This window comes from Aspergillus versicolor, assembly GCF_001890125.1.
Source record: "Aspergillus versicolor CBS 583.65 unplaced genomic scaffold ASPVEscaffold_5, whole genome shotgun sequence".
Taxonomy (NCBI): domain Eukaryota; kingdom Fungi; phylum Ascomycota; class Eurotiomycetes; order Eurotiales; family Aspergillaceae; genus Aspergillus; species Aspergillus versicolor.
The window spans coordinates 2,215,951-2,239,298 of record NW_024467528.1 but is presented as its reverse complement, the minus strand read 5'-3'; the positions used below and the strand labels follow the sequence as shown (position 1 = coordinate 2,239,298).

Here is a 23,348-nt window from a genome sequence, read left to right as displayed (position 1 = left end):
CCCTCCCTACTCCGGCGCGTCCGGCTACCCCCCGCCGCAGCACCAGTATCCTCCTCAAAACTACAATTCCCCGCCCCCATATCAGTAAGACCAGTCAACTTCTCTCTTTCTCTGTTGCCTGTTTCCCTCGCCCTTCCAAGTCTTTGTCTCTAGTTCACTTCTCTCTCGGTTGTATACGTGGTGTAATACTAATCTGAGATTTCATTCTACTTTGGTCAGACAAATGCATCACCATCAACAACCATCGTATGGCGGCGGCGGCGGCTATCCCGGCCAGGCCTACCGTCAGCAACATCCTCCTCCTAGTAACCCTTACCAATACGGCCATCACTCGCCCCAACCGTATCCTCCCCATAATGGCTACAATGTACGTTGCAGATCAGAGGTGATCGTCCATTGAGCTGTCTTTTGTTGACTTCTTCATGTAGGGTCCTCCGGCCGGTTACCCACCCTCATCTGCTCCTCCAAATGGTGGCCCGATGTACCAAGGCCAAAGTGCGTGAGATCGCGATAGTTTTTTATTTTTTATTTTTTATTTTGTATAACATGCTGACCTTGCTTCAGACCCTTCTTATCAAAGACACTATCCATCCTCGCACGGTGGGCCTTCCGCTCCTCCTTCCCAACCCCAAGCCTTCGGCCATGGCGCACCCCAAGGATACAGCTTCCAGTACTCTCGTTGTACAGGAAAAAGAAAGGCTCTCATGATTGGTATCAACTATTTCGGCCAAAAGGGACAGTTGCGTGGGTGTATCAACGATGTGAAGAACATGTCCACATACCTCAACCAGAACTTTGGCTATGCCCGTGAAGATATGGTACTCCTGACTGATGACCAACAAAACCCGATGAGCCAACCAACGAAGGCGAATATCCTACGCGCGATGCACTGGCTGGTCAAAGACGCGCAGCCTAACGATTCCCTCTTCTTCCATTACTCTGGACACGGTGGACAGACGCCTGACTTGGATGGCGACGAGGATGACGGATATGACGAGGTTATCTACCCAGTGGACTTCCGCGTGGCGGGACACATAGTCGATGATGAGATGCATCGGATCATGGTGAAACCTTTGAGGCCGGGCGTGCGACTCACGGCGATCTTCGACTCGTGCCATTCAGGTTCTGCTTTGGATCTGCCGTACATCTACTCTACACAGGGTATTCTCAAGGAACCCAATCTCGCAAAGGAAGCCGGCCAAGGCCTACTGGGGGTCATTTCGTCGTATGCGCGTGGCGATATGGGAAGTATGATGTCCAGCGCCGTCGGTTTCATCAAGAAGGCTGCCAAGGGCGACGAAGCCTATGAGCGAACCAAGCAGACCAGGACCAGCCCCGCAGATGTCATCATGTGGTCTGGAAGTAAAGACTCCCAGACCAGTTCCGACGCTCAGATCGCCGGTCAGGCCACCGGCGCGATGTCTTGGGCCTTCATCGCCGCCATGCGCAAGAACCCGCAGCAAAGCTATGTACAACTGTTGAACAGCATCCGAGATGAGCTGGAGTCGAGATACTCACAGAAACCGCAGCTGAGTGCGAGTCACCCATTGGGTACGTATCCTGATCTTGGATAATATATTTTTATGAGGGCTTTTCTGACGGATTTAATTAGATGTGAACCTACTATATGTAATGTAATGGGACTTGATGACTGGATAATCGGGATTCTGGGGTTTTTTGGAGGATAAGGGTTTTTATCTGCGCTTTTCGAATGGTTTTGAAAACAGGATCCATCTTCTTTTGATTCTTGCACAGTATTTTTCCTTCCGTTTGCTTAAAATATCCCCGCTTGTTTTCTGCGTGCTGTTCTTTCTTGTCTTTATGGGCGCGATCTCTATGGCTGGGGAATTTGGTAGTATTATTTGCGAAAGACTGTTGCTTGTAAGTTCATCCTACTAGCGATGTATTATACCAAAGTACATCAGTGAAAAATAGGTTGCGTTACATATATTCATACATTCATTATATAATCGTAGCATAAGTTAACTTTTCCTTGGTCATTCCAATGTCAAAGAACTACCCCCTCTTCGGCGCATTGACCACGGTTCTGGAAAATGAGGCACTAAACGAGTCTTTGGCCTTGTTCCTCGATGCAGCTATTATCCCGGTTCGGTCGGTAACAGGCGTAGCATCGATGATGTTGTCAAAAGCATCATCCTCACTCCCACTCGAGCCAGACTCGGCATCTGAGTCTTCCAATGGTCGAGCATCTGGACGTTCGATTTTTTCAGGCTGCACTTTATCGGAGACGGATGGGTTCTGGAAGGATTTTGAGTTGAGAATTTTGGCGCGGATGGCAGCCATTTGAGCCTCGTCTTCGGAGTCGTCAGATATGGCATATGGGTCTTTTTCTCCTTCCTCTTCCTCGTCGTCTCCCTCTCCTTCCTCATTGTTGCTATCCTCGTCATCCTCGTCGTCTGAGTCTGGCAGTGCTTTTCGATTCGTATTCCCGACTGTCCACATGTCGTCTGCGCCTCCTTCCCTGCTCTCTTCATACTCCCTCTCTATCTTCGCCAGCCATTCCTCCTCTGTCCGTTTAACGTCTTCCTCTGTCTGACATGCCGCATATCGTTTTAGAAGTTGGGAGTTGATTTCGAGAAAGGCCTCGCCGTATCGAAAATGTTTCAATACCTCTTGAGCCCATTCTTCGTGTCCGCAGATGTAGAAGCAAGCGGCAAGGGCCTCAACGCAGTTCAAACGCCATGGCTTTCCGTAGTTGACTGTGTTGGCTGCGATGAGGTAGGGCACTAATTCCGGTTAGCTACCGCTGAATCCAACCGCTGAGAGAGACATACAAAGTCGTTCGCATTTCCCGCCGATTCGAGACCAGGGCACCTCTTTGACCCTCACCCATGAACACTCTACCACTGCGGCGCCATATTGTTCTAGAAGCTCTCTATCGGCGGGGGAAACGACTTTTTTTGCATTAGGCCTTTAATTTGGGTAAGTTAGTGAACGGCAATTCGTTATTTTTCTTTTCTTTTCTTTTCTTTTTGGTGCAGACATACGATACAACCACGCCCTGGAACTTCTGTCCTATCGCTAGCTCTCGCATCAAGCCAAATTGCATTAGCCTCTTTCCCGAGCATCTCTTTGGATCGCAATGGCCGAGATCCCAGCAGGCGGCTTTGAATGGAGGTCTCGAAGACGAATCGTTTCCTTCGCGATCGCGGGGTACTGGGCGTGGGCGGGGGTTTGAGAATTGCTTTCCTCCGCGGGAGAAGTTGTCTTTCTTGTGGCGGACCATGATTACGATAAATTATTAAAAGGAAAATGATTGAGAGACTCAATCCAGAATAGATGTGACTGGAGAGATACGAAAGAAATCTTGAGCGGCGCAAGAAGTTGAGAAGAGCCAAAGAAATGTTCGAGCTAAACACGTGGAATTAGAGCTAAACGCCGCCAGACACTCCGGCCGGCGACCCATCATCGGTCCTCGTCAACTCCACCACTCCTCCCCGTCTTATATACGCTCATCGTCTCAGCTCCCCAGAGCTACCGCCCCCTCTACTGGGATTCTCGTGTCTTTATTTTACCTTTTGACCTGGCCCCCGTCGTCACCCTGGAGGCCGCTTCCGCACGAATGGCAGCTAGGGACCGCTTTAGTGGCGCCTATGCTGACCTGGGCTTCACCCCTCTTCAGAGGGCCATTCGTACGTTCCACGATGCTGAACGGCAACTTTAGTCTCCTCGACTAACCCCGACGCTCAATCTGATAGGAAATGCCTGCGACCTTTCCCACTACGAGCCGAATCTCGCTCTGAACCTCGAGGTTGCAGACCTGGTCAATTCCAAGAAGGGAAATGCGTGAGTAGTCGCGAACTCCAAACCGGAAGCACAATATTGCATGGATCAATTTCTGATGGGTTATATTAGTCCTCGAGAAGCAGCATTTGATATCGTCCGCCTGATAAACTCCCGAAACCAGAATGTTTCATTACTAGCATTGGCGGTAGGCCAGATCTCCCTTTTTCCGTCTTGTAACTAGTGCAAGGCCGGCGGCGCATTGGCTGACGGAGCTCCCTTTTAACAGCTGTTGGACATTTGCGTCAAAAATTGTGGATACCCGTTCCATCTTCAGATTAGCACGAAGGAGTTCCTGAATGAGTTGGTCCGGCGCTTCCCCGAACGGCCGGCTATGCGAGCCACGAGGGTCCAGCATCGGATTCTCGAGTCGATTGAGGAGTGGAGGCAAACCATATGTCAGACGTCAAGGTATAAGGATGACCTAGGGCATATCCGTGACATGCACAGGCTGCTCCTGTACAAGGGCTATGTGTTTCCTGAGATTCGGCGCGAAGATGCGGCCGTCCTGAACCCTAGCGATGTATGTTTATTTCAACGACCTTTATTTTTTTCCCCCTGGAATGGCATTGACATGGTTTAGAATCTACGGTCGGCGGAGGAAATGGAGGAGGAGGAACGCGAGGCGCAGTCGGCGAAGCTGCAGGAGCTCATTCGGAGAGGGACACCGGCGGATCTACAAGAGGCGAACCGGCTGATGAAGGTGATGGCAGGATACGACAATCGCCATAAGACTGACTACCGGGCTAAGGCGGCCGAAGAGGTGTCCAAGGTGCAGGAGAAGGCTAAGATTCTGGAGGAGATGCTGCAGAGCCAGGCGCCGGGTGACCGGATTTCAGAGGGTGACGTCTTTGAGGTATGGGACGCAATGGGGAATGGGATAGTGAAGGGATATTCTAACATGTTTTGCAGGAGCTGGCAAATGCGCTTCAAAGTGCACACCCGAAGATCCAGAAAATGTGCGAAGAGGAATCAGAGGATCCAGAAGCTGTGCGCAAGCTATTGGAGATCAATGACAGTATACACCGAACCATCCAGCGGTACAAGCTCGTGAAGACCGGCGATTTGGAGGGGGCTACGAAGATTCCCAAGGGCACCTTGGGAACTACCACGGGAGTGTCCAAGAACGCCAACAACGAGCTGTCTCTGATTGATTTCGACCCCGAGCCTAGTCCTAATGGCGACGCGCAGCAGGCGGCGCAGGGCTCTAGCTCTATAGAGAGTGACCTGCTTGGCCTGTCGATCGACGAGCCAATTCCGTCAGGTGGAATCTCGTTAGGACAAAGTACGTATCCTTGTCCCATTCTCCATTCTCTACATTTCATAGGCTGACATTGTGGAAAGCGAGCCCGCCTACTTCCCAGATACCCCAGACATCTAGTGCATTCCAACAAAACATTGATATCCTCGGTTCGTTAAGCTCACCTCAACCCGCGTCAAAGTCATCGACACCCGTACCCGCATTTTCGCAAGCAACAGCAACACCACCACCACCACAACCTCCTGCGGATCCATTCGCGTCCCTAGTTTCCGCCAGCCCCCGACACCAAAGCCCATTCCCCTCTGGCAGCTCTGCCAGTCCTCAACCGGCCGCATCGTCGTCGCTACTTGACCTTGCGGGAGCGGCGCCGGCGCCAAAGCCCCAGGCGGAGGACGAGTGGAATTTCGCGTCATCTCTGCCGGAGAGCAATTCGTTACCGAGCAGCAACCAGGTGCAGGTCCTGAACTCGTCACTGAAGGTTGAATTCCTTGCTCGTCGACATCCCCAGCAACAGCGCCAGATCCACCTCGTTGCGTCTTTTTCAAATGCGACCAGCCAGCCGCTGAATGATCTTCACTTCCAGGTTGCAGTCGAAAAGGTACGCAGCCACCCACCCACACACACACACACACAGACTCTCTCTCTCTCTCTCTCTCTCCTTTTTAGTTTTTTGCTAATGAATCAGGCATACACATTACACCTCCGGCCGCAGTCCGGGCGCGAGATCGGCGCGCTGCAAGCCAACGGGGTGCAGCAGGAGATGCTCATCGACGGGATTGACATGGGCAAGGGCAACTCTGTGAAAATCCGCTTCCGGGTGTCGTACCGGGTGGGCAGCGAAACGAAGGAGGAGCAGGGGATGGTCCCGGCATTGGGAATAGCATAAGGGGTAGAGAATTGTAGTGGTCTACCATCTTAGTTGTTTATCTATCGCGAACTAGCCTGTTTGCCTGAACTTGCACCTTGTCTATATTCTGAATTTACGAGTTGATCGGCTTCTAGCCAGCCACCTAGTCGATGGGTACTACGGTGTAGATGGTTAGTTGTTTATACTTCCGCTACATGTTTACCTAACCGTAGACAGGATAAGATAAGAATCTCATACCGGACTGCAATGCCGACAGTGTTGGTTCCGAGGTGGCGATGGCGGTGGCGGAACACCGCGCATAAGCATAGACATGGACAGCAAGTCGGATAGCAAGTCGGATACCAAAGTACGGGAAAAAGGGAAACGAATGAACGGATGAATGGTTAACTAGCGTTACTAGAATCAGCCTTTACAATGTAAGCCCGGAGACCGAGGCTGGCCTGATCCTGATCAACTGGGTGAGGTGTGATGGTTGGGGTTATCTCGTTTCAAGTCTACCCAATAACGAGAAGGCAAGAAGCGTTATCAACTCTTAATATAATTCAACGCTGGAATAGTTAGTCTGGTAAGCGGGTGAGATTGAAAGAGGCGTAGATATAGACCAGCCTAGCCAGCCAGCCAGCCAGCCAGATAGCCAGATAGCCAGATCTAGACAGCAGATCCAATCCGACAAGTCCATCTTCCCCATAAGACAGGGCAATCGTAGAATATAACAAAAACGCCCTCGAACCAAACCAAAAAAACAAAGACCAAATAATGGTTGTGGTGAAATACCATAGGCCGTGGTATACAATAAGTACCAAGGCACGGGCCTAAAAAAGTTTTCAGGGAAGAGTCTTTCCAGTTCAGCCGGCTCGAGCACCGGACCGGTGAGAATGTCTTGTACTGTACCTTAACTTAGGTACTCAAGGTAGATACCGTATGTAGTCGCTGCGAGGGGGAGCGTTATTGGCTCGGGCATATGGAATTGCTAAGTGCCTTACCGAGGGGTAGATAGGTACTATCGCCAGGGTTCCTAGACGAACCGTCTGATATGGCACTATTGATGGTAACCAGGTACACTACAGGGTTTGTTCTAAGGGAGTTGACTGATAATAGTATTACTGATACACCGACTAGAGTTAAACCCTTGACAGTGGCTTGACGCTTGCAGCAGTCCCTGCATTAGCGCGATTAAGTGAATCATGTACACTGTACACGTACACTGTACATACAAGCGACAAGGACAGCAGACAGTTCCCCAGACCAAGCAGGATAGCCGAGGCATGGGATAACCCAAGAGGCGCGATTTGGTCGGCTGCAGACACGGAGCCGCAGACTCGGAGCCGCAGAGACTTGACTACTGCTTGTATACTCGATATGGCAGCGTCGGCCGACGGCCGAGACTGAAAAGAAAATCTTGCGAGAAAACAGCGGGCGAATGAGTTGTCTCTACAGGGAGAACGTGATTGAGAGGGGAGGCCCACTGATTCATTGCCACAGCAGACCCGGGGCTTTGGGCAGGCCGTGCATCTGAGCCGCTGTCATTAGACGGGATGCTATTTCCCGAGAACCAGAGGCGACGCCAGGGCGCGTCTGGGCCGGGCTGGAGGGGAGGGGGAGCTGAGCTCGAGGACTCGGGCAGACTTGTCGGGGGTTAGTAGCGGTCGAAGTGGGGGGTCACAGTGCGAGGTGGCGATTACACCGTATGGGTCCCTCTACTTATCAAGAAGATCCATGGGCTGTTGCAGTTGAAGCTGAAGCAGGAGAGGGAAGAGTGAAGATGAAATGTACTCCGATGAACTGTACTCCGTAGATGTAAGTGTGAGATGTGCATGATTAGGGCCTGCAGAAGCCAACAGAATATACAAGCGATGATAGAGCGAGAAATCGCCGATCGATCAGGTCACTGAGGGGACAGAATCTAGACTGACGCCTCCTCCGCGAGCCCATGGACAGCAGAGCCGGGATTTGGCTCTGGTCGTCTCCTGGACTGAAGCGCAGAAAACCTTAACAGCTGTCAGTCCCATGGATCTGCGCCTGAACCAGATCCCTCCAGCTGCGCGGCGTGAACCGTGGACTGCTCCACCGTCCTGGCTGGGTGGGATGCTGCAGTTATTTAACTTGGCTTGCTCGTGCCCCCTCCTGCACAGGACAAGATATTCTACTTTTGATGAGGATTCTGATAAGTCACCATGTCCCCCAGACCCCCTTCGCCCAGACCGGGCTCTGATGCCGCGAGCAATCGCACCAAGGAGGAGAACCAGGAGCGGTATGTTGCCTGAACCACCTGGACGGCGTGAGGCTGACCGCACAGTGCATTCATTGCCGCGTCCCGGCGCAAAGACCGCAGTCTGGATGCGCGCATCGAGTCTGCCAACCGGGCCTCGAGCCTGCACAAGCAGCGCACGGGCAGGGCCCTGCATATCACGCGCGAGATTGTGCAGGAAGAGTCCATGTACGAGGAGATCGACGACACGTACCGCACCAAGCTGCAGCAGTACATGCGTGCGCAGAACATGCAGCTGAGCCGCGACTTTGACAACTCGCTGCTGGCCGGCTTCACGCCCTCTGCTGGCGGGATGCCCTCGCTGCAGATGCCCGCCAGCTCGCAGGGCATGCAGATGCAGATGCAGCAGCCCCAGCAGCCCCAGCAGCCCCCAGCTGCCTCGCCGAGCTTCTCGGCCAGCCTGAAGATGCCGACGCTGACGCAGAACCTGCCCTCGATGCACATCCGGCCACGGGGCTCGCACAGTGGGCCGAGAGGCGGCCACCAGCAGCACAACCCGCAGCGACGAGCATCCAGCGTTGCACCCGCCGGCCCGATCCACGCAGGACGCAAGATGAGCCTCGACTTGACGCAGCTGCGGTCTGGCTCGATCCCCGGCTCCATCTCTACCCCCAGCACCGATCTCACCGCGCCGTCGGGCAGCTTCTCACCGTCGTATCCCACCCCAGGGCCCATCCAGGCCCAGGCCCAGGCCCAGGCCCAGATGCCCGCCTACGTTGCGTCCACCCCGACCTACGCGGTGCGCCCGCAACAGCAGCAGCAGCAGCAGATGCAGACCTGGGACGGGCTCTTCCAGGGACACGCGATGTCTCCATCGTCTTCATTTGGCGGCATCCCCATGCACACCCCCCAGTTCCGCAACCGCATTGGGTCCGCGCCCACCATCCCCGTGCGAGCACAGGCGCAGGCCCTGTCGAATGTGCAGCACTCGCGGAACCGGTCGGAGCCCACGTCCTCTGCGGAGGTTCCCACGCCCTCCTCCTCGTCGTCGTCGTCCTTCTCGCTGGGCTTCTTCCCGCGCTGCGCATCCAACTCCGACAGCACCTCGACCGAGATGCTCACCACCTCCGGCAGCACTTCTCCTCACACCCCCGTCTCGCAGGCTTCCACCAACCTGCGCCATAATCTCTCCAGCCTGGACCTGACCGACTCAGACCCCAAGTTCGACGCCGACCAGCAGCTGCAGAATTTCGACCTGCATCTCGGCCTGGGCGCGTTCCCCCACCAGTCGACCGACCAGGACTTTGTCGACTTTAGCGACTTTGCGGCCACTCTCGACCAGAGCCATACCATGTTCCCCTTTAACTTTGCAGTCCCGGGGGACTCGGGCAGCCTCACTGCGGATGCTGCTTTTGGTGATGGTCCCGATATGAAGGAGTTTGTCACCTTGTGATTATTCTTTTTTCTTTTCTTCTATAAACGACCTCCTGTACTTGTATGGGTTTCAGGTGCTGCATCTTTCCCATTACTCTTTTTTATTACTACTACTTACATGAGTCCGATGACCATTCATGGCTGCTGGCGAGTTTCATTTATGATTTGCTTTTCTTCTTTCCTTCTCTACGGATTGGAAAATACCCATGGTCGTTGCTTGACACCTAGTTTTACTGCTAGCAGCATCACTTCTAATGAGAGACGATCCTCTGTTATGAACCACCTTACTCGTAGCTAGGCGTATACTCAGTACCTGTCTGTAGGCTCAGGAGCCACCGGCTAACCGAACACAAGAAGCTGGGTATGTCTTCCGACCGTTTCTCATCATTTGCCTCGCCGGGGTATCCATATCCAAGAGTTATCCATATCCAAGAGTACGTACCCCGTCTCCATACTGCAGAGTCTACCAGTCCTCCCCGCAAAGATCGACAAATAGCAAGAAGTCTGATTTACTTAACGTTACGTTGATAATTCTGCAGTCCACACTGCCACTGAGCAGGTCCACATCCCGTCTCTACCTATAATATCGCCCCTAGTATCGACCTGTCTGGGATAGCACCACTTCCCCCTCCCCGAGGGTCCATCCGGCGGCGAACCAAGTGGGATAAGTGGGATAAGTGACAGAGAAATGAGGTAGCTAGCCGACTTTGACAGCTCCCTATCTCCGCGGGCTGTCTCTCTGCCTTCCGCAAACGGAAATTCAGGGCCATACCTGTGCCATCGCCCGCAATGCTGGGACGGTGCTATCCTGGGTCTGTGGGCCGCTCTGAAAGGGGTTAAAATCAGTGCAATGGATGTGCCTATCCGTTGACTTTGGAGCTGTGGTTCGTACCTCACTTTGACATTTGACAGAGGGACGGACATCTTTTGCGTGGATGTTGGCCACATACGGCCTTGGGAATGATACTACCGTGTATACTCGTGTATACTGGAACAGGTCCTCTGGCTTTGTTGGACCGAAGAGTTACTTCAAACTAGCTAGTAAGGTTTGATTAGCTATCGCGTAACCTACAAGAAACCTACAAGAAACTACGCTGTCCCCAGCTATGGCAGAAGCAGATGACCGTGCGTGATTTTACCGCGAGCCCCCGTTCCAATGGAACCAACTGGCCGTTGTAACTCCCAACTAGAATAGAAGGAACCAGACTGGCTGCAACTGGAATGGAAGGAGCCAGCGATGGCGGGGGCAACACGAGTCTGGGACGGGGCAGACTGAAGTCCGGAACCTGAACAGCCAAGCCCAGAGCTTGTGTGGGTCTGCCAGGTCCACCGTCCTCACAAATGAATGTGTTCTATTGGCTGGCAGGGACAGGCCAGAGCTTGCAGTCGATCAACAATGCCCTAGGCTGTTCTGGGTGTAGCTCCGTATTAGGGTTTCCAAAGCCCATGGTTGACACTGGCAGCCCTGGATTTTTTTTCACTTTGGCGGCGGTTTGATTTGTTGGCTGGAAGCTGGATGCTGAACTCTTTTTTGCTTCCTTTTTTGTACTAGCTCCTTTTTTGTCCGAGCTCCTGGCTTTTGTCTGGGTTTGGTTTCTGCCGGTCCCAGTCTTCCTCTTCTACGGTGTTACTTCCAGTCCAGTGCTCTCGTTCCAGTTCCAGCTCAGCTTCAGACTTTGGACTTTGGACTGGGACTTGGACTTGCTCTAGCCTTGCTCGGCTAATGCTGATCAACTTTATCTTGCGAGCTCGCCAAATGAGTTTTGGTTCTAAAGTTTACTTGACGAATTTCACGTCAGAGGCCGCTTTAGGTAATAACAGAGAGCCAAGAGATGCACAAAATATACGAGAATCCAATTAAACACCGTAACCTAATCTTTACACTTCCAACTTTAAGCCGATCCAACGCCGAAATGCGGGGGAGTGGCCTGACCTCAGCTGTCCAGCTGAGCTGTCGACGGTCTACGGTCTCCGGTCTCCGGTCTACCCCTCGACCCAGACCCTCCTCCACGAGGATTCATGTGGTCGCTTGAAGCCAGGGTTCAGAATTACCAAGATCTGGGCCTATATCGTGATTCTGCTGTACTGTACTTTTGTCGAATGCTGTAAGTGTGGCGTGGACTGGACTGGACTGGACTTCCCCGCATTGTCTGTCTGTCTCCATTCTCTCCAAACTGATAGACAAGGCTTTATATACCGAAGGAGAAGTGGATCTACTGCTTGGCATTTTCTTATCAGACTGGCGCCTCCAAAGACTGTAAGTCGTTTGCTATACGACGGCCAAGGAGCTAGGACTACTGGACATTCCCCAATTGACGTCCGTAATAAGCGAGTTGAGCATACTCGGCGGATGTCGCCTAAGTTCCAAGTAGGTCTGTCTATTTCGTGGGCTTCTTGGAAGTCTACGGAGTAGACTCCTGTATCTAGTGTTATGGGACGGGTGATATCTGATTTGGCCATTTACAGCTTCCAAGTCAATGTATATAGTTCATGTACACAATACCCAAATAATCCATGGCAATCATCTACTAAATAGCTCCCGCCCAATCTCCCCGCTCCGCCGCACACTGATGCTGGAACTGCTGCTTCGTCGTCGTCTGCTGCGGCTCTCCGCTGGGTCTGCCGGGCTCAACCCGCTGGCTCGTGCGTGCAGGTTTAATACGTCGGTCAGGCTCACGACACCAACTAGACGTCCAGAGAGTCGAGCGCCTGGGAGTGCGGACGACGGGATGGCGGGCGCAAGAGGTGTCGGGCTCACGTACGGTGCTGGGCCCGGAGGCTGCTGAGTGGCAGTCGCCGTTGCCGGGTTTGGCGATTGTGGCGGCGACTGGGCGTTATTGCTCCCCGTATTATAAACTGGAATGTGCACCATTGAGTGAGATGGCGTCGGGGGGCCGGATGACGACGGCGATAGAGGGTCTGCAATCCATAGCCTGTATATAATCAGTTGCTGTTTGATGTATACCTGCCCGATACACTTACCGGTGGGACCTGGTAGCCACCAGTTTGGCTACTGTATGTGCGAGCGTCGATCCTGGATGGACGTAGAAAACTGGGAATGAATCCTTGCCTTCTTGAAGTCCCCGAGTGGACAGGATCACGGATATGAAATGTGTGCATGTGTTGGTGAGCAGCGGAAGTGACGACGATCTCGTAAGAAGCTATTCTGATCAGCAACTTGCCTGATCAAGTGGAATACAACATACCTTAACATCAGTGGTAGATATGTTTCCAACGACGTTGCTGTGGTTGTCGACAACTGCCACAGACGATATTCCTTCACTGTGCATCAACTGCAGCGCCTCGCAGAGCATCTTGTCACCACTACTCAAGTTAGCAGCCGACAGCACATCGTCACTCCCGGGAGACCTACTTGATCGAAATAACCGAGTGAGATCCTATCGTCAGATCTCGCAGCGGCTGCGGATACAGCTGGTCAAGAACGGGGAAACAACGCCCATTCTCCCACAGAAACTTGACGAGCCGGAACTGGCTGAAGATGCCCAGAACTTCGCCATCTCGCTGTTCATCAATCACAACCACACGGTGTATTCCCCCACCAAATGTTTCAACCGCTCTCATCACGCTGGCTGACGCCGGGAGTGCCGTCAGCGGCTCCTTTCTCCCGAGCTCTTTTACGTCTCTCATCGGGATCGGAGTGTTATCACGAGCCTTACGAGCAAGCTCTTCGTAGGCCGGAAGTAGTTCTTCATCTGGGCGGGTCAACCCCGCGGCGAGCAAAAGGTACGTATTCAAGTCATTATAGTCGAATGTCCCAACCGCAGTCTTCTGCTCGAGTGTCTCGCGAATCAACAGCACTGGCGCTCCAGTGTCGATAAGAACCTGCCATTCACATAAAAAAATTAGCAGTGCCAAGCGAGTGGTCAGTTGAGTCTCACATTTGTAGCCTCCTCAATACCGGTATCAAGTTCCACGAACTTCAAGTCGTCCTCGCTCACCAGCTCCCCGATCGATATTTCTCGCCAATCCCGACCAAGAAACGCTGGGTTCACATTGTGCGGAGCCGGTGGGTTGTCGATGAGACTCTGTATAGCGGACTGGGTGAGTGAGGGCTGCCGGCGGGCGCGCGGGGATCCGGGTGCTGCGCGGAGAGATTCACTGAAGCTCGTGCGGTGCTGGTGATTCGATGAGACGTGGGATAGCCGCGGAGTTCGTCCTGCAATCGAAGACGGACGGGAGTCAATGCTCGATCGCGGCGAGGTCACATTAGACCCATTGGAACTTTCTGTTGCAACGTCGAGTGTTTGAGGTTCGGACATGGTTTCTCGAGGGGCACTGCGGGGAGACCTGCGCCTCCACTATCGGATGATGCAATTCGGCTTGTTGGCTAGAGCGCAGATAGAAAGTTTGAACGTCAGTCGAGGTAAATAACCAGGGATAACCACTTGAGTAACGAATATGACGAAGCAAGAAGTCCTCGAGTTGCCTCCAGAACGAGTCGTCGAGACTGAAAGTGAGCTCTCGACGGAGTGCCAATCACGCGGCGTTGCGGGGGAATCGGCGGTGTCTGGTTGGCGGGCTGCGCAATGGCCAATTACAGCGGAGCACGCTATCATTCATCATGGGCGCTCACAAATGGTATTCATATCTAGAACCTCTTGAAAAGAAAATAGTAGTTGGTGGTGGAGAGAAGGCGGCTCTCGTGTCACTGGTATTGTTTGTGGCATCATCCAACCCTAACTTTCTATACTTTGACAGCTGCTCAGAAAAAGCCACTGAGCACATCGCCAATATCCTTTGTACGGTCCTTCATAACGGCCTTGCCCTTGCGAGGATGCGCTTGCCCACGCTGACTGTCTGAAGCTCCTGCATCTTTCCGTTTCCTGGTGCTCGGTTCGTGATCCACTCGTTGAGGGCCGTCATCTGTTCGTTGATATATGGCACAGTGGGGTTTCGGACGGTTGGCTCCTCCACGGGGCTTTGGGCTCATCTTGCCGATTTGAAATTCCAATACTGGCGTTGAATCTTCAATGCCCGCTGCCTTGCAGTTGGCCTTGTAAAGCTCGTATAGGGTGTCTGGTGGAGATTGCATGGCGTCTGCAACCATCCATCCTTCCACGCCGCCGTCAGAGAATGCGGAGGCAATACCAGGACATTCAAGCGCGACGACAAATTGCAAGTTCGGTAATGATTTCAAAAAGTAAAGTGCCATCTTTGACAAATATGTTTGATTTCGTATAATCAAAACCCGAAGCTGTGAAAATGCATCTGCCGTCTGGGCCATTTCGCTCCAGGCGCGAATAATTCGATCCGATAGAGCTGTCATCTGTATGTCGGAATCGGGTAATGCATCTTGCTTTGGAGGCGTAGCAATATCCAGTGCGGCCAGGTTTTTGATCTCAGATATCCCAACGAGTTCGGGAATTCGGGCATATGATGCTCCCAGGGTCAGCACAACTCGCCAACTCAGGCTTTTGCTCTTCGCCAATCCAAGATACTCTTGCATGGAAATTTGTGGCTCTTCGATCTTCATTGAACGGTGCTGCTCGATTTCTCGGAACTCAGTTGGATATACCGTTGCGAATATCTTCCACATGTGTAGAGTTTGTTTTCGGCTGGAAGCGTGAGCTGTGGTACTATAATCGCATTCTTAACCCACTCACCATCTACCCAAGTAGTCCCATATATCGCGCGCAATAGGCCATGGCACATTCGCAAACAGAGCTGTGGACAAGTTCCTCTGATCTGAGACCAGCGTTCTCATCGCCAAATACCTCAATGGGGATGCCCCGAAAGGACTTCCTTCCTCCCAGCCCATCAGTAAAAATGGTGACTCATGAACCCATGCCGGTCCATTTGCTACTTTAGCAGCCGGAGAAGATTCGGTTTCGGTGTATACCTGGCCAGACTCATGAACAATTCTTAGGGGAGCCTTTGCCCTGGCACTTGGTCTCTTCAACGTCGGTTGCATGCTGCCAACTTGCATTCCATCCACCGTTTCCTTTTGCAATTACCGCGAAACAGCGATTGTGATGATATGTAGAATGACCCCATTAGATTTGAAAATCTTTCGACCAACGTCAAATCTATTGCAAGTTTCAAGCCTGTTTGACTTGAAGTTGATCAGTATGATGGTGCGCACGTGATGTCTTATTCCCCTTTTGGGAATACAGTCTCTTCACAGTTTCAACTATTCGCACACCCCAGGTCAACCTTTGAATTCAAGATTTCAATTCTAATATGTTCAGATCTATATCTGTGGAGTGCAAAGAGAGTGTTCCACCACAATAATATCATATTTTCCTGACATTTCGCTTACCAAAATCACAATTACTACAAGAACACAACTCCAAACAAGCTGTGCTCGATTTTCAATGTATCGTCACCTACCGCTGGAAACCTGGAAAAGGGACAGCAGTTGATTTGCATCAATCTTCTGTGTTACAGCCCATCCTGTCTGATGGCTATTCTCGGCAATCACGCTCGAGCACTGGAAATGCCCCAGGATACCATGTCGAACATTGCTTATTACTTACAGAAGCTGAGCGCCACGCTGTATTAGAGGCTCTAACGGTGTAGAATATCTCCAAACTGCTGGGTACCCTTGTCCGGAGCGCGAGGATGTCGTCAACTAACAACCATGTGCGAGGCTCCAACAAAACCAAGAGGTGCCGGCGACTGACCCCGAAATCACTAATATATTTGCCTGCAAGCTCGTATTGAACAGTCAGGCGCCCGGGGTAGACTGCTGATTTTGATAGGGTCACAAGCATCGCAAGGCTGACTCCCGCATACTCAAGCGCCAAGGGACGAACCATCCCCACGCGTATCGTCTTCCCAGTCGATTATTCGCAGCTGAAACGATCGTCGAACCAGCAGGGGTCAATATTGGTCCACCTGACTCATGGATGAAAGGGAAAGTGACTCAAGACAGGCTGTGCCTGGCACACAAACGGTCACTGCCTTGTGGCTCGTCTCAGCGAGTATAATGCAGATCAGCCGGGCAGTTTGCCCCAGGTCTTGGAGGGTTGTATAAGAATAGCAGCAAAGAAACCGTCGAAATGGGACACTGAATCGACTTTATTTTGCACCTCATATCTTGACTCCACTTCAACATTCGCTTGAAGCCAGCTAAGTGATATTGACAGATATCCGACGTGATCTACTTGCGGGGTACCCTCCTAGGCAGAGACCACAAACTAGTACCTAGGTAACAAGCGTCGCACTATTTAAACTATGAGCTCTCCCGTCCAAACAAAAGACCCTACCATCCCCCAAAAGATGGAGCGGTTCTCGAGTTCTTTGAAACGTTACTCCAGCATTTTAAGAATGGCCTCAAACACGTTACTGCGGCAGCCTGCGCAGGTTGCAAATGCCCACCAAAGTACGGTCTGGTTGATGGATAACACTGCCTACCGGCACCCAGCGTCACATGTATCCGGTGAACCCCATTCATGGCGAGTCGAGGTTGTGGCTTGCGTGTTCCGAAAGGATAGCCGACGAGATGTGAGCAAGTTTGTCGCCGCGATCGCAGATCTCATCGGACTCGACGGGGCCGTCGGCACAGAAAAGGAGATCCGCCGTCGGATTGCGCAGCGTCTACAGCCTTTCCTATACGAAGTCGTTCCGGATCATTCCATGATGCTAGAGTTACCTCTACCCAACCACACCACTCAAATTCACCAAATCGGACCCACAGGAGACAATGGTATTATCTCGCAGGTGGTGAACACCGGTGTCCGGCAAATAGCAGACGGGTCCCGAGTACGGGCTCACATTCGGGGTGTTAAGGACAGGGCATCGATGGAAACGGCCTTTGCTGGGCCAGAAGGATGGCTGGTCGTATCCGACATCGATGATACAATCAAATACACCAAGACGTCAGATACAACTGGGATCCTCCGCACGACTTTTGCGGAAGAACCAAGACCCATCGCGGGCATGCCTCAGCTATATTCTCGGATCGAGTCATGGTTCGAACCCACATGGTTCTACCTTTCTGCATCGCCGTATAATCTGTACCCTTTCCTTCGAGGATTCTTGCGCGATAACTTCACCCCGGGAACACTCATTCTTCGAGATTCCTCCTGGCTGGATATTAGCGAACTGGTCAAGTCATTCACTGTGAACACGCAGGAATATAAGGTCGACCGCATTAGGAAAATCCGAAAATGGTTTCCGCACCGGCGAGCGCTTTGCATTGGAGACTCCACCCAAACGGACCCTGAGGCCTACGCAGAAATCTATAAGCGACATCCCGAGTGGATCCATGCTATTTTCATTCGAAAAGTCATGGATGTGCCCCATATGGAGGAGCGTAACTCGCCGAAAAGGTTTGCGGAGGCCTTCAAAGATGTTCCGAAGCATATATGGCGGGTGTTCGAGCACCCAAAAGAAGTCTATACCGCGCTGGATGAAATCAGGGCGAGAGATAACGCAAGCTTTTATCCTTAAAAAAAAAGACCCCTTGCAACTATTATTGTCAGTGCCTTGGTCGCCTTTTCGTCACACTTGTTTTACGACATGAAGTTATGGTCATTTGGCCGCTGATCCCAAGGTTGTCGACTTTGTTACGTCAATACAACGTTTGCGCGTGGCGAACCCCAGCAACGATTTGGATATATTGATGTTTCCGCAGGTGGAAAATGACATAAATGTGGCATTGGTCTCAGCCTCCTTGAAATTAATCACCTCACTATTAAAACGTCGTTTTGTTCGTCAAAGTTAACCGGGCCTGGTTTTACAACATTCAAGATCCAAACTATACCTTTAACTATCGCTGAACCCCCCACATACAAGAATGAAGCCCGCCAAACGACGCTCTACGACAATGGACGAACAAACCTTTGTCCCAGACACAATGAGAGCTCTATACTGGTGTCCTGCCTCCACAGCCCTCCGAGACAGCTCTTCTCTGGAGAATCCCAGAGTAGACTCAGAAACGGTTTTCGACATGGACTTTCCTACTCCAAAGCCGTCACCATCCCAGTACTTGATTAAAGTGCAGACAGCTGCATTCTCGCATGACGAACTCAGATTAGCGAAAGAGCTTAACCCGTCGAAGTCTATACCGCAAGTCCCTGTACATAACTTCTGCGGCACAGTCATCAGCACTCCTACCAAAGACCATGAAAAGCCAGAAGGCCCGATGTTCAAAGTAGACGAGGTCGTCTTTGGACTAGTTGACTATGCCCAAGACGGTGCAGCGGCCGACTACGTTCTTACAACAGACGATCAAATCGCCCACAAACCCCAGAACATATCCGCTGCTGAAGCAGCTACTATACCCCTGCCGGCCCTCACAGCCTGGCAAGCCCTCTTTCAGTATGCCGGCATTGATCCCACACAACTCAAAGACAAGCGCAGCAAACAGTTACGCGTCCTTATCACAAATGCTCACCGCAGTGAGGTCGGAACGCAAGCTCTTCACCTCCTTCGATCTCGAGACCTGTTCCCCCACCATCGTCCTTGGATCTGTGCAACCTGTTCCTCAGAGGATAACGCAAACGAGATACGCGAGCTCTCGCTGGCCGATGAGATTATCTTGATTCCCGACCCCATCCCCAAAGACTTCGATCTCTCAGCCGTCTTCCGCCGCAACAAATGGGGTCCTGTCGACGTTGTCCTCGACTGCACAGGCGAGAAAATCCTCCAACAATTCAAAACTCCTGCTGTTATCAAAGACGGCGGTGCCGTCCTTACAGCTGTGGATGCGAATCCCGTCCTAAACATAAACCCGAAGGAGAGCGACGGCAAGCCACAAACCCAATTCGTGCACGTCGAACCAGACGGCAGAACCCTAGAGCTGATAGCCCACATGGTCGAGGAGAATAACGTTCGTGGCCGTGTTGAGAATATCGTTGATTTAGTCAATGGCGCCAGTGTTCTTTCTGAGGACGCTGCGGCTGCTGGTGGTGAGCAGCGAGGTGGGATTTTTGTTATTCGGGTGAACTGATTTCATTGATTCTCTTCTTTTTTGACTCTTCCCTTTTCTTCTTATACTTTCCCATTTGCTTTGTGAGCAGTGACTATTCTAGCGTTGCAGAGGCAGTGTATTATATTGTTATTGTGCTAGCATGCCAATATATAGACCGTGCTTCCCTTTATACCTTTGCATGGCATCTGGTAAGAATATTTAGTAAACGGTAAAGAATGGCTCAATCCGCCAGTACAGAGTCCTAGCCCTCGCAGTTATCGAATCTGCGAACGGACAAAGGAACAACAAGTGCGTTCCAATTTCACGAGCTATTTGTAAGGAAATATGTTCATTCTTTTGAGCCATAGTCTCGTTTCTCAGTCTTTTTTTTTTTTTTTTTTTTTTACTTCATATCCTTGAACATCCACCTGATTAATGATAGTGATAACACACATCCGCATCAACCAGCAAAAGATAGTAATATAATATAGAAAGACACCATGACGTATAGGTATGAGTAGCCTCTGGAAGAAAATTGTAGAAGAGATAGGAGGGTAAGAAGGCAATTTCAAAGTAATACATTTAGAGTCGCTTTCGCTAGCGGATTCATATTAAACACTGTCCTTGCCCAACCTAACTTCGTACGCCGACTATTTCAGACAAAACAACGGGCATCTTTTTTTTTTCAGGCTTCCCGTGGCAGAAACACACAATGTTTGATGCGATGGTGGGCTTAAGGACATGAATATGGACGGATAGAATATGATAATTGGCAATAGATGGAATGGAACAAAAAAAAGGAAAAGAGTACAATTACGGAGTTTAAAGTAAAGAATCAAGTCTAGTGAAAACGCTCAAACAGGCCGCGACAACCTAGAGATAGTTAGTTAGTCTTTAGATGTATCTGGTTAAGGGGAAGTGGGATATTACCTCGAGTTGAACCTCCTTGTCACCGGAGCCTTTGTTCACTTCGTCGTTGATCGCTTGGGCCAGATTGGCCCCAACGGATTGGGAGCCGCCAGCGCGCCGCGCAAATGGCCATTGAGAGTACTCGGCAAGTAGTTCGTCTACCTGTGCAAAAGCTCTTTCACGAGCCTCATGGCTCATTGTGACCAGCGCATTCTCCAACACGTTCGCTGCGTAGGCGGCGCACACCATAGTGATAGTGCGTAGATAGCGAAACTCGGTCTCTTCGGGGAGCCATTGGTTTCCTGGGAGGAGCACGGTGCGACTGCTGCAGATATTGCGCACCCGTCGGTTGAGGTCTTCTTTGGCGCCGCCATCAGCGACGGGGTGAGTAGCCATATCGAAGAGAAGGAAGTTTCGTTTTTCGGTCCGGAGAACACCCTTGTCTACAAGGCCCTTGGCGAGACGCTCGCGTACTTGTTTCAGCTGATATCCAATTTTCATCAAGTTCCATGTTTCGCCTATTGTATGCGAATAGCGGTCAGCGTGCTGTTGAAGAAGTGTATAATGGTTTGTTGTACGTACCGCTCATCAGGTCGATCCAGGAGTTCACGCTCATCTTCTCACTCGACTTCATCATCTTCAATGCCTCGTCCAGCAAGACTTCACCCGTCATTGTGTCGTCAATAACTTCAATTACCCGATCGGCCAAGGGGAACCTTCGTCGAGAAGAATCCTTCTGCATGGCAACCCGACCGCGGAGAGCCAGCTCGACGACGATGCACCCTCGTAACGCGTAGGAAATGTTTTCGTTCCAGAAAGACAAGTAACCCTGCGGTAAGTTCATGCAGCGGTCAGCTATCAGTCAAGTCGCAGAGGCGAGGAGATGTCCTCGTGTGGGCAGGGATCAAAACTGACCTGTTTGTCCTTCAACCCAAGCAGGAGCACCTCTTCCATGAGTGTTAGCTTTGGTTGCTTGCTTCGTTCCTCTGTCTCGCTGATATCCCTGGGATCGAAGGCAATCTTATGCCCATTTTCTGAGTTCGTGTATGACGTCTCGGGGATGCGGTTGTCCATTGCGGAGTTGTTCCGGGAGACAGGCGAGGAGACTCTGCTGTCATCGTTCTCGTCTGGGCCAGTGGCTCGACCGCCACCTCTCCGACGAGTCAAGCCCCCGGCTGAGGCCATGAGATCGGGCGGCGAGGGTTTGTGTCGTCGGGGGTGGGGTGTGGAAGGACGGTGAGGTTGCGGATAGCGGACGAGCTGGAGCGCGTGCCACTATTGTCGACGCCGAGTGACTGGTTTCCCCGTTCTTGAAAGCCGATTGACACCGTTGAGGATATCGCAGAAGGCCGTTCCAGGGCGGCGATGGAGGGGTGAGATTGTAGGTGGACGGTTGCAGAGTAGAAAGGACCGGGAGGGAGAAGGAGGACAAAAAAGATCCGCCCGAGAGATTAAGAAGTTCAGATTAACCAGCAGATCCAAACAATACAAGATGAGCTGATTCGGAGATCGCACTGCAAAATCAATATCCCGTCGAGAGGATAATCGGGCAAGTCAATAAATCGTCGACCGGCACGTTTAATTTCTTTGAGCAGCGGCAGCGATTGTGCCCAGAAGAGGCTCGGCAGCCGTTGTCAGGCTATCTGGCTCTAACTAACGCGCGTTTCTTAGTCTCTCCTCTGACGAGCCCCGTCAGCCGTGGATTATATTTATGGCGCTTGGCTGCCTGCCTTTTGGCTCTATGTAGTTTCTTCCGTACGTACTACAGTGTTAAAAACCCTCGTGGCCATCTGCCGGATGTGGTTTACCTCCAAGTCTGAGTGCGACGCTATATAAACCCCCTCGGGCCGACCAATGTCCCTCTCACGAATCCCCCGGTACAACACTTATTAAACTTCAAATCAATCAAAACTGCATTTAAAGGTGATATACACGATATGGGAAGGTGAAAGCACCGGTATGTATCAGCATACAGATCAGCGCCATACCACGCAGGTACCCCAACTCTAAAGGATCCTGCATAAGATACACACTAGACTACCCCATTCTTTTCTATCTAACTCCCGACAACCTCTCCCGAGCCCTCAGATTAGGTACATATTTAGTGAGCTAGGAAAAAAACAGTCAGCTGCGAACTTTGGCCGGGTGGTCCGTCCGGTGGGAGGTTGCGCTTACCATCGGGCTGAGCAAGGATGTACTCAACAGCCTTGTCAACTGTTTCGGTAAAAATCATCAGTATAAGAACCATCTTCGCCGCGTAATTGGCGACTTACCGCTGTGGATGGCGTCGGCCTCCTTGTCGGGGATCTCAATGCTGAATTCCTGTGGGCGCGAGTCAATATCAATGGATTGTCACATGAGCAGCTCCGCAAAATCCGTACCTCTTCAATAGCCATCACAACCTCAACAGTATCCAGGCTGTCAAGTCCGAGGTCGTTCGAGAAGTGGGATGCACCGTTGATCTGTTTAGGTCACGAGTTAAAAAACATTATGCCGACTGCCGGTTAGATATAGTGACGAACCTTGCTAGCATCGGTAACCTGCGGGAAAGGAATATGTCAGTAAACTATTATTCCTACGACTTCTTTCGAAGTCAATGGAATGGGATCATGACGCGGCTGACGCACCTTGTCGAAGTTCTTCAAGAGGTTGACTATCCGGCCCTCAACCTCGTCCTTGCCCAGGCCGGCAGGGGCGGAGTAGAAACGAACAGCCTGGAAGGCAAATCGAGGAGCGAATTGAGCAGGGCGAGCCACAGGAGAGCTGCGAATCTGGAAAGCAGCCTGGGGCTTGACGGCACGAGGCACAGAGGCTCTCAATGAGCGGACAATTGCGGAACGGAGCATTATGACGGTGAAGGAGAGGGCGCGGGGAAAAAAAATTGCCTAGGCCTAGATTAGATTATGTCGACTGCAAACAGACGTAGGTAGAAATGGGATTACCTCGACAGAAGAATGGACGAATGGACAGCGAAGGGGAATTGATG

At 51.6% G+C, this 23,348-nt stretch overlaps 9 protein-coding genes across 9 annotated transcripts; 4 read left to right on the top strand and 5 right to left on the bottom strand.

Moving 5' to 3' along the window:
- Positions 1-223: 223 nt before the first annotated feature.
- Positions 224-1,638, top strand: ASPVEDRAFT_132346 (uncharacterized protein; the record flags this gene model as incomplete). Its single annotated transcript, XM_040806908.1, has 4 exons — positions 224-367; positions 429-495; positions 565-1,551; positions 1,613-1,638. The coding sequence occupies 4 exons, from the start codon at positions 224-226 to the stop codon at positions 1,636-1,638; spliced, it is 1,224 nt and encodes a 407-aa protein (XP_040668658.1).
- A 378-nt stretch (positions 1,639-2,016) lies between these two features.
- ASPVEDRAFT_53488 (ribosome biogenesis TSR3 family protein) lies at positions 2,017-3,247 on the bottom strand (the record flags this gene model as incomplete). The annotated part of the gene is made up of 3 exons (XM_040814799.1): positions 2,017-2,747; positions 2,796-2,932; positions 3,009-3,247. The coding sequence occupies 3 exons, from the start codon at positions 3,245-3,247 to the stop codon at positions 2,017-2,019; spliced, it is 1,107 nt and encodes a 368-aa protein (XP_040668657.1).
- Positions 3,248-3,583: 336 nt separating this feature from the next.
- ASPVEDRAFT_151488 (VHS domain protein) lies at positions 3,584-6,306 on the top strand (the record flags this gene model as incomplete). The annotated part of the gene is made up of 8 exons (XM_040808265.1): positions 3,584-3,653; positions 3,720-3,807; positions 3,877-3,952; positions 4,034-4,327; positions 4,388-4,660; positions 4,717-5,089; positions 5,149-5,663; positions 5,751-6,306. The coding sequence occupies 8 exons, from the start codon at positions 3,584-3,586 to the stop codon at positions 5,949-5,951; spliced, it is 1,890 nt and encodes a 629-aa protein (XP_040668656.1). The 3' UTR covers positions 5,952-6,306.
- Positions 6,307-8,107: 1,801 nt separating this feature from the next.
- On the top strand, positions 8,108-9,595 carry ASPVEDRAFT_84365 (uncharacterized protein; the record flags this gene model as incomplete). The annotated part of the gene is made up of 2 exons (XM_040817526.1): positions 8,108-8,184; positions 8,230-9,595. 2 exons carry the CDS (start codon positions 8,108-8,110, stop codon positions 9,593-9,595), a joined length of 1,443 nt encoding a protein of 480 aa, XP_040668655.1.
- Positions 9,596-12,097: 2,502 nt separating this feature from the next.
- Positions 12,098-13,856, bottom strand: ASPVEDRAFT_53486 (uncharacterized protein; the record flags this gene model as incomplete). The annotated part of the gene is made up of 5 exons (XM_040814798.1): positions 12,098-12,509; positions 12,559-12,737; positions 12,783-12,900; positions 12,950-13,419; positions 13,476-13,856. The coding sequence occupies 5 exons, from the start codon at positions 13,854-13,856 to the stop codon at positions 12,098-12,100; spliced, it is 1,560 nt and encodes a 519-aa protein (XP_040668654.1).
- A 443-nt stretch (positions 13,857-14,299) lies between these two features.
- On the bottom strand, positions 14,300-15,508 carry ASPVEDRAFT_53485 (uncharacterized protein; the record flags this gene model as incomplete). Its single annotated transcript, XM_040814797.1, has 2 exons — positions 14,300-15,152; positions 15,201-15,508. 2 exons carry the CDS (start codon positions 15,506-15,508, stop codon positions 14,300-14,302), a joined length of 1,161 nt encoding a protein of 386 aa, XP_040668653.1.
- Positions 15,509-16,773: 1,265 nt separating this feature from the next.
- ASPVEDRAFT_131843 (uncharacterized protein) lies at positions 16,774-19,492 on the top strand (the record flags this gene model as incomplete). The annotated part of the gene is made up of 2 exons (XM_040806866.1): positions 16,774-17,870; positions 18,337-19,492. The coding sequence occupies 2 exons, from the start codon at positions 16,774-16,776 to the stop codon at positions 19,490-19,492; spliced, it is 2,253 nt and encodes a 750-aa protein (XP_040668652.1).
- Positions 19,493-20,275: 783 nt separating this feature from the next.
- Positions 20,276-21,547, bottom strand: ASPVEDRAFT_132854 (GOLPH3/VPS74 family protein; the record flags this gene model as incomplete). The annotated part of the gene is made up of 4 exons (XM_040806967.1): positions 20,276-20,326; positions 20,384-20,880; positions 20,945-21,191; positions 21,278-21,547. 4 exons carry the CDS (start codon positions 21,545-21,547, stop codon positions 20,276-20,278), a joined length of 1,065 nt encoding a protein of 354 aa, XP_040668651.1.
- Positions 21,548-22,060: 513 nt separating this feature from the next.
- On the bottom strand, positions 22,061-23,232 carry acpA (acyl carrier protein). Its single transcript, XM_040815639.1, has 6 exons — positions 22,990-23,232; positions 22,885-22,902; positions 22,744-22,824; positions 22,636-22,684; positions 22,538-22,576; positions 22,061-22,471 (listed from the first exon to the last, which is right to left on the bottom strand). The coding sequence occupies exons 1-6, from the start codon at positions 23,206-23,208 to the stop codon at positions 22,464-22,466; spliced, it is 414 nt and encodes a 137-aa protein (XP_040668650.1). The 5' UTR covers positions 23,209-23,232; the 3' UTR covers positions 22,061-22,463.
- Positions 23,233-23,348: the final 116 nt, after the last annotated feature.